Below are 11,774 nucleotides of genomic sequence, written 5' to 3'. Positions count from 1 at the left end.
TCATCCATAAACATTTTTTGATTACCTAATGTGTACTTAAACTGTGACTTAAACAAAATTCAATACCCAAACCTTGCCCTTGAACTCAGGGTAAAGTACTGAGATTTGTTTAAAGAAACCAAAATTTATATCAGTAATTCATGGACTCAGTTTAAAAAATTAAATGTATAGAAAGGTGTACAATGTAAAGTAGGATTTGTATTCTCTTAATAGCTGTAACCACTGTTAATAGTTTCTTCAATAAACATATCTATATATAATATTATAAATTATATAATACCTATAATTTATATAATTATATATAAAACAATATATAACATGTCTGGAACATAAACAGTATCCTGTATTGTGTATATACAGTACAATATATATTAAGATTTAACACATGCATGGGCAAATGCAGTGTGTGCATGTGTAGTGGGGCTCACACTATTATATATATCTTGCACCCTGCTTTTTTTCACTTAATATATATTGGAGTTCTTCCCAAGTCAGTGTACATAGATCTGACTCTTCTTTATGGCTCTATGTTATTCAGTTGAACATATTTTCCATAATTTAACTGGTTCCTTATCAATTTGGTCTTTTTCAGTTTTCACGAAGGTGAAAATTGAAATTTCCTTGCATTAAAAAGTACATCTTCACATGTTTGGCAAGAACATGTAGGGTAAATCCACACCACCCCTCACCTCTACCCCCTGCTAGAACCAGGTGGGACCCTGGTTCTCCCACAAGGAATTGAACCTGGGCCCTGGCAGTGGAACCACTGAGTCCTAACCACTGGACTGCCAAGGAGTACATATAGTGTAAATTCTAGAAGTGAAATTGTTAGGTCAAAGAGCAGATACATGTAAACATTTTGAAAGCTGTTGCTAAGTTGTTCTTAGATGAAATACCGATTTTCACTTCCACCACCAAGAGTGCTCCATTCTCCAAACCCTTTTAGGTATTTGCCAAGATAAAATTATACTTGGCTTGATTTGCTTGATTTATTTATTTTATTTCCAGCGGCCCTGCAAGGCTTGCAGAATCTTAGTACCCGAACCAGGGATTGAACCCAGGCCTTCAGCAATGAAAGTGCAGGATCCTAACCACTGGACCACCAGGGAATTCCTTGGTTTCATTTGCTTTAAATTATGAGATCGCTTATTGTTCATTAGTGACTAATGTTTCTTTTTAGAACCTTCCTCAGTAAAGAATTTGCCTGCAATTCACGAGACCTGGCTTCGATTCCTGGGTTGGGAAGATCCACTAGAGAAGGAGATGGCAACCCACTCCAGTATTCTTGCCTCGGAAATCCCATGGACAGAGGAGCCTAGCAGGCTACAGTCCATGGGGTTGCAAGAGTTAGACACAACTGAGTGACTAAGCACAGTATTTATATATTATCTAAGTAAACTTTATATCTTAATTGAACTTCATATCAACCGTATAAAATAATTAAGTCTTTTCTTAATAGTGCTCAAACAGGTTACAGTAAGTGGCAAAGCTGGGACCTGAACTTGTATAGCATATCTCTCTTCGCCTACAATTCTGAAAACTGAAAAGTTCTAAAATATGAGTTTAAAAAATTAACAACAAAACTCATCTGGCATCAAAACATGACCTAAAATGATGTTAGGCTATTTATAGTCTTTGTTTATTCGGTTTAGTGCATTTATTTCTCAGTATAAATATTCATACATTTGATCACAAGGGGTTGCTCCAGAATTCCAAATGGAATACATTAGGTAACATATAGGTATGGTCTGCATTACTGCCTAAAATCAGGAAAATCCTAAATTCTGAAGCATCTGGAGACTTCAAGCTTTTTATTAGTTAATTTAAAAGAACAGAACCTGGAGGAGGAAATGGCAATCCATTCCAGTATTCCTGCCTGGAAAAATCCCATGGACAGAGGAGCCTGGTGGGCTACAATCCATGGGGTCCTAGAGTCCGACACGACTGAGCACTTAGCAGCAAAACAGCAGAAAGAAAGTTAATCTAAACTTTTAACTCGTTTAACGTTTTAAGACACTGATTGCAGTTTAACTTCTTTTAATCTCTTTATCTGCACTGTCCAATTAGGTAGCAATGGTCACACATGGTTACTGAGTACTTGAAATATTGATAGCCCCAACTGAGAAGTGCTGTAAGTGTAAAATACACATCAGGTTTCGAAAATTTTGTACGGGGTGGGGGAGAAACTCTTATTTTAAAATACTCATTACATGATGAAAAAATTTAGATATGGTCATTTAAATAAAAATATTATGCATATATGTGGCTTGTATTATAATTCCACTGGGCGGCGCTGCTGTGTGTATTCTCAAACCAGTACCATCCACGTTTCTAACGACCGGCCTTCTGCGGGTCCGAATTATGTCCCTCCAAAGGGGCCAAACGAAGTGCTTCGACAAGTTCAGACAGCAGTTTTGTCTTGTTGTTTTTTTTTTTTTTTTTTCTGGTCCTTTTCACAAACAGTCGCTAAACAATTCCGAGCGCCGGCAAGTCGCGTTTTATATAAATTTGTCCAAACCGCATCCCGTTCTTTGCCCTGCTGCGCCTGCGCAGAGACGTGTCCGGCGTGAAGATTGTCCCACTTTGCTCTCCGTCCGCCGCCGGGCGTTTCGGTGAGCGCGCATCCCCACGTCCCGGGAGACAGCAGCGATGGCGTTTCGGTGTCAGCGGGACAGCTACGCCAGAGAGGTGCGGCCAGCGGGGCGGGAAACCTGTTGCTCCGAGCGGGTGCGGCGGTGCTGGGCGAGGGGGCGCCGAGCTGGATTCAGTCCGGTGCGCTGAGGGTTGGGGTCGCGGCTTACTTTCGCATCCCTCTCCACCCAGTTCACCACCACCGTGGTCTCCTGCCGTCCCGCGGAGCTGCACACCGAAGGAAGCAACGGCAAGAAGGAAGTGCTGAGCGGTTTCCAAGTGGTACTGGAAGACACGCTGCTTTTCCCCGAGGGCGGGGGACAGGTACCAGGCCCATCTCGCTCCCCTCCCCTCCCTTCCCTTCCCAGGAAGCCCTCAATTCCTTTCTCACCCAGTGAGAAGTGTCTTTTGTCTCTCAGTCTCAGCTGTAATGAATACAGTTGGAAATTAGCTCAATTCAGCTCATTTGTTCACTCAACAGATACTTATCAACGGATACTTATCCAGCCTTAAAATATCCTCTTTGGTATTGTTCCAGACTCTGAGGATAAAGGTTGAACGAGAAAGTGTTTCTGCCTACATAGTGTATTTGTTGGAGGAAACAGACAAAATGGTTACTAGATAAATAGTATACCAGCTCGGATAAGTTCTATGAAGAAAACTAAAGTTTGAGGGAAAGAGAGTGATGGGATGATCTCCTGGGTAGAGGACAAGTTAGTTTAGTCAAGAACTAAGGGAAGGGGGAGGTAAGCCGTTCCTGTCATCTGGTGGTGCTGGTGGGGGAGGGGAAGTATTTCCAGGGAGGGAGAATAAGTGCAAAGGACCTGAGGTCAGAATTCCATTAGCATGTTTAGCACAGAGGAAAAAGTTTCCTCTGAAGCAGCACAAGAGAGGGCAGACTTACCAGTACTGTGATGGGGTAGGGACAAGATCCAGTGAGAACTTGAGAAAGGAGGATACTCACTCAAAGGTGGGCATTGTGAGAGAGGCTTTCCCAGCAGAGAGAGTAGCACAGTCGAAGGCAGGGAAGCCTGAAAGAATCTGACAAGTCTGGTTAACTTCAAATAGTCCCATATAGTTGGAGCTTATGGTAAGTGTTGATGACAGGCTAGAGATAGCTTTGGAAAGCTAAGTGGGGGCCATTTCAGAGGGCCTTGAAGAATGTGTTAAGGTGTGTGAACTTCATTCAGGAAGCTGTGGTGAGCTATAAAAGTACTTAGGCAAAGAAATTATGTGAGAGAACGTACTCAGTAAACTGTCCAGCACAGAGGTTTTCTGATCTGCTGAAGGAAAACCTGTGATATCCGGTATCCATAGTGAGTCTCATTTTATATACCACCTCTTCCAGGAAGTCTTCCCTGATTTCCCAAGATTGTTAGGTCCCTTTCCTTTGAACTTCTCTAGAGCAGTGTACTTTTTTAAACTATAGCAGGCTGTAGGTCATTTTGCAATTGTCTGTTAGCATGTCTGTATCTTTTCCAGACTCTTTATTTGCATGAGGGACCATGCCTTATTTACATTGTATTCTTGGGCAGGCACAGTGTCTTGTAAGCAGTTGTATTTTGTAATACTTCATATTTTTATAGTTTAATCCTAGTAGCAGTGAAGAAGATAGAATGGAAGGAGGGAGAAAAATTCTGATCATTTTAGAAACTGTTGAAAGAGAAGAATCTAAACCAAGCAATGAGAGTGAGGGTTAAGTTCTTTGGGTTTTACTAAAAGTTTCCTTGGTATAGTTACAATGTTTAACTCTGTTATTCTGTTCTGAAGACCAAAATATACAGGTGTTCAGAGTGAAGAGGACAGAGACAGTTCCCTCCTGGAACAAAATGGACCACCTCACTTGGCGTTGCCTTTCTCCCTTAGGGAATCTCAAATTTTGGGTGTGTTTCTCACATACTTGCCCTGGAGAGTCTTTGATTCCAGGAGTTAGGTAAGCCCTACCTGCCACCACTGATTATCTTTACTTCTTTATGCAGCCTGATGACCGTGGTACAATCAATGACATCTCTGTGCTGAGAGTGACTCGCCGGGGCACCCAGGCTGATCATTTCACCCAGACGCCCCTGACCCCTGGGACTGAGGTTCAAGTCCGGGTGGACTGGGAACGGAGGTTTGACCACATGCAGCAGCATTCAGGTAGATGGGTGGGATGGGATACCTCTAGCAGGGGCAGTTGCTGTTTGGGAATGTCAAGATGATTGAGATATGGTGTGGGTTCTCCAGGAGTTAACCTTTTAGAAGAGACAGACATATTCAGAATCAGGATTCTGGCAAGACGTGATAAACGTTATAAACACAAAATGAGCAAGACTTCTCTCGTGGTTCAGTAGTTAAGAGTGCCTGCCAATGTGGGGGAAATACGTTCAATCCCTGGTCTAGGAAGATTCCACGTGCACCACAGCTACTGAGCCCATGTGCTGCAACTGCTGAAGCTCACATACTTTAGATCCTATGCTTTGCGACAGGAGAAGCTGACGCAGTGAATAAGCCTGGGCACCACAACAGGGAAGTAGCCCCTGCTCATGACAACTAGAGAAAGCACACGCAGAGCGACAAAAACCAAGCACAGCCAAAAAAAAGAAACCTCCAAAATGACCAGTTAAAGTATTAGAATAACTGCTGGATTTAAGTTACTTACTCCCACTGGATATCTTCATCTGGATATGTCTCATAGCCTTCTTATACTCAAAATGTCCAAAATGGAATTAAAAAGCCACCCCCTCCCCCAGATCTAGTTTTTCGTTTGCCTTCTCTATGTTTAGTGCATGGCATCAGCATCTACCCAGTTGCTTGAATCCTCAGAGTCTGTTCAGACCCCTCTTTAGGGATAGCCAGTCAGTCTGCGTCCTGTCAGTTTACTTTCTCAATACTCCTCTGCCCACTTTCACTGTCAACGCCGTTGTCCTTGTCCCACCTCTCGCCATCTCTTCCCCCGCCCTCTGTAATAGCCCTTTGGCTACTCTCCCCACATTCAGTCTTGCTACTTTGCAGCCCATTCTCCATAGAGCAGCCAGAATAATTTAAAACTGAAAATCCGATCAAGCCGCTTCCAGCTTTCAAGCTTTTCAGAGGCTGCCTATATCTCATGCTAAAGCCAAACATCTTGTCATGGGCTGTAAGAGCAGCCTGGGCTGGTGCTTACCTACTCCAGCCTCATCCAGTATCCCTGCTTCCTGCTCTCTGCATTCTGGCCTTCTATTGATTTCTTCAGTATACCCTGCTTGTTTCCTCCTTCAAGGCCTTTGGCTGTCTTGTTCCCCTTGCTTTCACAGTTGGCCCTTCTTTTCCTCTTGCTTTTTTTCCGCCTCCTCACTGTCATCTATCAGGGATAACACCGTATCTCTAGTATCAAGCCCTGTTCCTTTATGTGTAGGCACTTGATAAATTTCTGTCAAATGGGGAGTTGCCTGGTGGCCTACTGGCAAGGGCTCCAGGTTTACGGCTGTGACCCAGGTTCAGTTCCTGGTTGGAGAACTGAGAGGTCTTGTAAGTTGTGTGGTGAAGCTAGGAAAAAAACAAAAATTCAAAACAAAACCAAAAAAATGCCTAAAAAATTTTCTTTTTGTCAAATCAATGGATGTGGCTCAATGAGAACCTGAGTTCAAATCCTGCCTCTGACGAAGTACCTTGCCTTGGCAAGTCATTTATTTGATCTATCTAGGCCTCGATTTCCTCATTCATGAAATGGCGTCATAAAGCTTGCAGAATTCTGAGGATTTTCAATAAAGTATCTCTCAAGAGTATTACCCAGTGTCCAGCAGGTCTTCAGCAGAATTTCTGGGATGACATTGACATGGGGATTGTGTGACTGCCTGGGCTCTTTACTCTTCTCCTGTCTCCTCTCTCTGTTCAGGGCAGCATCTCATCACCGCGGTTGCTGATGATCTTTTTGGGCTGAAGACAACATCATGGTGAGCAGGGGACTGTCCGGCATGGGTCCCTGACTGCCAGCTCCTCTTGGGTTAGGGGCAGGAAGATAAAATCTGCCGTGCTCACCTGGTCCCCATGAAGATGGGGTGGTGGATGACTTTGTGTTTCCCCCTGAGAAACATCTGCCTTTGCTTAGGAGTGAACATAGAATTTGGAGCCCAGTGACCTAGAGGGTGAATCCCAGCTGCATGACCTTGATCATGTTCCTTAGTATTAACCCCCTCACCTGTAAAATGGAAGAGACAGTCCCTGCCTTGTGACATTTTTGTGAGGATTCAATAACAGCATTTATATGAACATGCTCTGTAAATGATAATCTTCCTTATACTGTTCATCGTCCCCATCAGCATCCTGTGACCACTCTACTTCTGGCAGGGAGTTGGGGCGACTCCGGAGTGTCATTGAGCTGGACAGCCCCTCTGTGACTGCAGAGCAAGTAGCTGCCATCGAGCAGAGTGTCAATGAAAAAATCCGAGATCGGCTGCCAGTGAATGTGCGAGAACTGAGCCTGGATGATCCAGAGGTGGAGCAGGTGAGGGGAGAGCCAGCGGGGTGGCTTCTGGACAGTGCCCACCCGAGGGCTCCTCATCAAAATTCAGACAGCCCTCCTCCTCTCCTCGCGTTCCAGGTGAGGGGCCGGGGTTTGCCGGATGATCATGCTGGGCCTATTCGAGTTGTTACCATCCAGAACATTGATTCCAATATGTGTTGCGGGACCCATGTGAGAAATCTCAGTGACCTTCAGGTAGGTGAGAAAGGGCTCTTGAATGGATGGGAGAGAGGGTGTCAGGGGTAGGGGATCACAGCAGGGCTGGGAGTGACGGAGGGGACACCCGAGGGGTCCTGAGTGAAGTCACTCCATTATTGCTCCTGAGCTGTTTGGGGAGATCTTGGTCTCTTTTACCCTCCAGCACCGCTATGGCTTATCCATGTATATCTGTGTATGTTACGTTCTTGTCTCATGTAGGTCATTAAAATTCTGGGCACTGAGAAGGGGAAAAAGAACAAAACCAACCTGATCTTCCTGGCTGGGAACCGGGTGCTGAAGTGGATGGAGAGGAGTCATGGCATTGAGAAGGCGCTCACAGCTCTGCTGAAGTACGTACGCCCCTTTCCCAGGCTCGACTCTTAGCTCCTGGGCAGCCAGAGTGTAGCCTGCCCACCTGCACGCGAGACAGAATACTCTTATATCTGGGAGGTGAGATGCAGTCATAAATGCTGCAGCGCTTTGGGTAGTTAGCCAGATGCACACAGAATGGTTTCTTCCTTTATATCCTCTCCCCGCAACCTCCTGAGGCCCCCTCGAAATGTCCCCGGGTCCCATCTGGAGGGAGACACACCATCAAGAGGGGCATTGTTGATTTATGCCCAACACCAGAAGCAGTTGGGCAACTGAGGAGGCCTCCACGAACCTTTCTCTTGCAGGTGTGGAGCAGAGGACCACGTGGAAGCAGTGAAGAAGCTGCAGAACTCCAGCAAACTCCTGCAGAAGGTGATTTATCCATGGAGGGTGGAAAGGGCGTGGGCTCTGCCTGAACAGGCTCCCAGACTCAGCCCCTCCCTCACCTGACCGGCTGTGCAGTGTGTCAGCAGTGAGGGGCCAGGGGAGAAGACAGTGCTCCCTCTGGTTACCCTTTCCCCGCCGGATGACTGACTGACAGCATCCATTTCAGAACAACCTGAATCTGCTCAGAGACCTGGCTGTGCACCTTGCCCACAGCCTTAGGAGCAGCCCAGACTGGGGAGGTGTGATCACATTACACAGGTGAGACAGGCCGGGGGTGCTGGGCTTTGGGCTCAGCCTCTTCCCTGCACAGAGTGCAGGAGTGGGAGGCCGGTCACCCCTCTCGTATTCTCAAGACTGAGAAGACCCTGAGTAATGTTTTCCCTTCCAGGTTTCCTGGGTTTGATACAAACATCTTCACTGTAACTTTCTTAGCACTTTGCCTCAGATCCTTTACCATCTAACAATTCTCCGCTTACCCGGGAGAATCCTGTTTAAGGGAAGTAGAAACAACATAAAGCAAAGCTTATTGTAACGTGCTCAGGCCGAGAAGGACATCTGGCTGGCCCTCCGTTTGCCCTCTTTCTTTGGCACTTTGCAGGAAAGGCAGCGGGGAGGCCAGTAGGAGGAGCTGGGCTTCCTGCAGTTTCCCAGCCCCATTTGCAGCCTGGGTCTCACATCTGTGTCCTTGGTTTTAGGAAGGACGGCGATTCTGAGTTCATGAATATCATCGCCAATGAGATTGGGTCAGAGGTAAGAGGAACGTGAGGTTCTCTGTCCACCCTAGTTAGAGACCTTACAAGGTGTCTTCTTCATGAACATGTGAAAAATAGGAAACAGAAATTCATTCAGTGACATTTTCTTAACACTAACCATGAGCCAGGCTCTGTTTTACGTGTCAGACTTGGTCAGTGGTATTGACCTTTCTGGGACTGTGACATTTACCAGCTTTGGAACTCCTTTTATCAGAACTGTAATTCCTCCCTACCACCCATATTTATGTGTGCCAAGGGCCTGATTTCAGAAATATGGGGCTTGGCTTGGTCCCTAGAAGGCCATCCCTTCTGTTTACCTTTGCCTCAGGCAGGCGTTCCTCCCGGTCCTGACTGTCCAGGTCTCTCTTTTGCCTTTACTCCAAAAATACTCTTTGAAATATTCACTCTTGGCCAAGCAGTGTGTACATCTCTCTTCATAATTCTGTGTAGAGAGTACATATTCTCAAGGAGCTCACTTTTATTTGGGAAGATAGCTATGTATGCTGATGTTTGTAATTTAGGGTGGTCGATGCTAGAGTGAGAGGAGTGCCTTCTCTGTCAGGCTCAGGAGGCTTCAGGGCAGGGGCCTAGAAGACTGCTTAGGAGTTGGCAGACACAGGAGCCAGGGCGGCCAGGCTGAGGGAAACACGGAGGTTTAGGCAGTGGCAGGCACAGTGTAGGAGGGCAGTGGGGTGGCCAGGCTCCAGAGGTTGGCAGGAGTCAGATTATGAAAGGCATTTTATCCTTAATCATGGTCAGCAGCCTTCTGCCCCCTACTTAATGTTCAACCTGAGTTCCTAAAGCCACTGTCAAAGTTTCTTGTCCCTTATGGCCCCCAGAATGAAGGGGCTGTCTTATCATTCATCAGGAATATCACTTGTGGTTTAGGGGGAAAAGCTGTTTTTCTTTAAAGTACAATCGATGTATCACATTGTCTAAGATGTACAGTGTGTTGATATATAGCAATATGATAAAAATGTGTTCTTAAGGCTGAAAAGAGTGCAGTTTAGAGGGGTTTGGCTGCATATCGTTAAGTATCAGGGCTGATCTTCTTGTCTTCCGTCCTAGGAGACCCTCCTCTTCTTAACTGTAGGCGATGAGAAAGGTGCTGGACTCTTCTTACTGGCAGGACCAGCTGAGGCCGTGGAGACCCTGGGGCCCAGGTAATTTTCTCTGGACAGCTGTGTGCGGGTGGGAGAGCCTGTAAGCCTAACCTGCTAACACAGCCCTTGGTGAATGCAAGGGGCCACTGCATCTGCATCACGTTGATCCCATCACAGCCGTGTGAGGTTGGCTGAGCAGAAACAATGATCGCCACCATCATTCCCATCACCACTTTTCCATCATTTCATCACCACTTTTCTATATGAGGGACAGCACGTCCTGTGCCTCAGATCTCACTGTTAAAGTGAGAGAACTGAGACTCAAGCCCAGGACTTTTTGTCTCCAAATCTAATGTACTTGGTGTTTTTTCTTTTAGAAGTTGAGATTCGTAAATGATGCATGAGTATAGGTTTTGGATTCTCCCTAGGCAGATGAAATAGGTGCTTAAGGCATCCACAAAATAGAGGCACAGACAAACTTGGGGGAAAAAATTAGGATTTTGACCCTGAATCAAAAAAGGCATTGATGTAGTTATTATAGAAAAATTAGAATTGTGTTGGACTTTTATTTTTTGTATTTTCTTATTTTAAATTAGTTATGGAGGTGGAGTATGTCATATTCTTTGTGGCATTTAGGGTTTTTGAAGTCCTTGATGGCTCTGATAAATACATGTTCATTGTAAAATATTAAAGGAAAACAGAAGTATTTAGAGCAGAGGTTCCTGACAGATGGCCAGATGAGGCCTGTCTGTCTCCTGACGGTTAGCCAGATGAGGCCTACCAGATAGACTGGTTTGGCCTGTGTACTATTTTAAATTTTCAAAATTAATTGCTACCTTTTAAAATTAGATTTTTACTTAAAAATGTATAGAGTTCTAGCTTTTTTCAAAAATGGTGGGGGTGGGAAAGGGCATGCTCTTGCATTTCTGTGTCCACATGCCTGCAGGGTAGCGTCTGTGCGGAAGTAAGCGCCGGCCACCTCTTGAGACGCCATAGGCTCAGCCAGTGCCGCGAGCCCTCCCTTCTCACTCAGCCCCAGTTGCTTCACTCACTGCTGTTCCCACAGGCCTTCGGGTCTATAGCTCTTTACCCCTGATTATGCTTGCCCTGCTCCCTGGAGGTTGCCATAATTTAGCCCATTTCTAGGCACTTCTGTTGTTTCTAGTTATTCACTCTTGAAATCAACACGGTACATGTATCTTTGTGCCCCTGTACAACTATTTCTAGAAGCCTTCTACTTTTTCTCTCCCTTCCGCCTCAGCCCATGAGGAAAGCTTCAGGACTGGCCTTGTTTTTCCCGTGACTTTTCCCTCAGAGACGCCCCTGACTGTCTGTCTGCTCCCCAGGGTGGCTGAGGTGCTGGAAGGCAAGGGAGCTGGAAAGAAAGGCCGCTTTCAGGGCAAGGCCACGAAGATGAGCCGGCGGGCAGAGGTGCAGGCGCTTCTCCAGGAATACGTCAGCACGCAGAGCGCAGAGGAGTGAGGACTCGGGCGCCTCGCTGGTCCTCCGTTGATAGCGGGCCTCCTGAGACTGCAGAAGGAGTCTCTGGGACAATAAAATAGTTTGACTTGAAATGATTGTGGTACCATGTATATTTATATGACAAGTGACGAATTTATGCAGTGTATTCCAGTGTGCTTATGCAGTCAGTGTCTTTGTGAATAAACAGCTTTCTTCCCTTTTTTTAAAAAAATTTTATTCAAGTATAATTGATTTTCAGTGTTGTGTTAATTTCTGCTATATAGCAGAGTGATTCAGTTATACAAACTATACATTCTTTTTCATAGTCTTTTCCATTATGGTTTGTCACAGGACAGTGAATATAGTTCTCTATGCTACACAGTAGGA

The 11,774-nt window shown here is 45.6% G+C and overlaps 1 protein-coding gene across 1 annotated transcript; it reads left to right on the top strand.

The window, feature by feature from the left end:
- The first annotated feature begins 2,575 nt into the window (after positions 1-2,575).
- Positions 2,576-11,460, top strand: AARSD1 (alanyl-tRNA synthetase domain containing 1). The gene is made up of 12 exons (XM_068976881.1): positions 2,576-2,688; positions 2,824-2,955; positions 4,611-4,770; positions 6,488-6,545; positions 6,940-7,096; positions 7,193-7,309; positions 7,532-7,662; positions 7,990-8,056; positions 8,238-8,329; positions 8,767-8,821; positions 9,892-9,986; positions 11,273-11,460. Exons 1-12 carry the CDS (start codon positions 2,650-2,652, stop codon positions 11,406-11,408), a joined length of 1,239 nt encoding a protein of 412 aa, XP_068832982.1. The 5' UTR covers positions 2,576-2,649; the 3' UTR covers positions 11,409-11,460.
- Positions 11,461-11,774: the final 314 nt, after the last annotated feature.

The sequence above is a fragment of the Capricornis sumatraensis genome, chromosome 8 (assembly GCF_032405125.1).
Source record: "Capricornis sumatraensis isolate serow.1 chromosome 8, serow.2, whole genome shotgun sequence".
NCBI lineage: Eukaryota > Metazoa > Chordata > Mammalia > Artiodactyla > Bovidae > Capricornis > Capricornis sumatraensis.
The sequence above is the reverse complement of the archived record's forward strand: the minus strand, read 5'-3'. Positions and strand labels throughout refer to the sequence as shown.

Excerpts from the sequence above, each read along its gene's own strand:
- AARSD1 (XM_068976881.1), top strand. The coding sequence starts at position 2,650 with ATGGCGTTTCGGTGTCAGCGGGACAGCTACGCCAGAGAG. Across the intron at positions 7,663-7,989 it reads GCGCTCACAGCTCTGCTGAA|GTGTGGAGCAGAGGACCACG; the intron begins GTACGTACGCCC and ends TTTCTCTTGCAG. Across the intron at positions 8,822-9,891 it reads CCAATGAGATTGGGTCAGAG|GAGACCCTCCTCTTCTTAAC; the intron begins GTAAGAGGAACG and ends CTTCCGTCCTAG.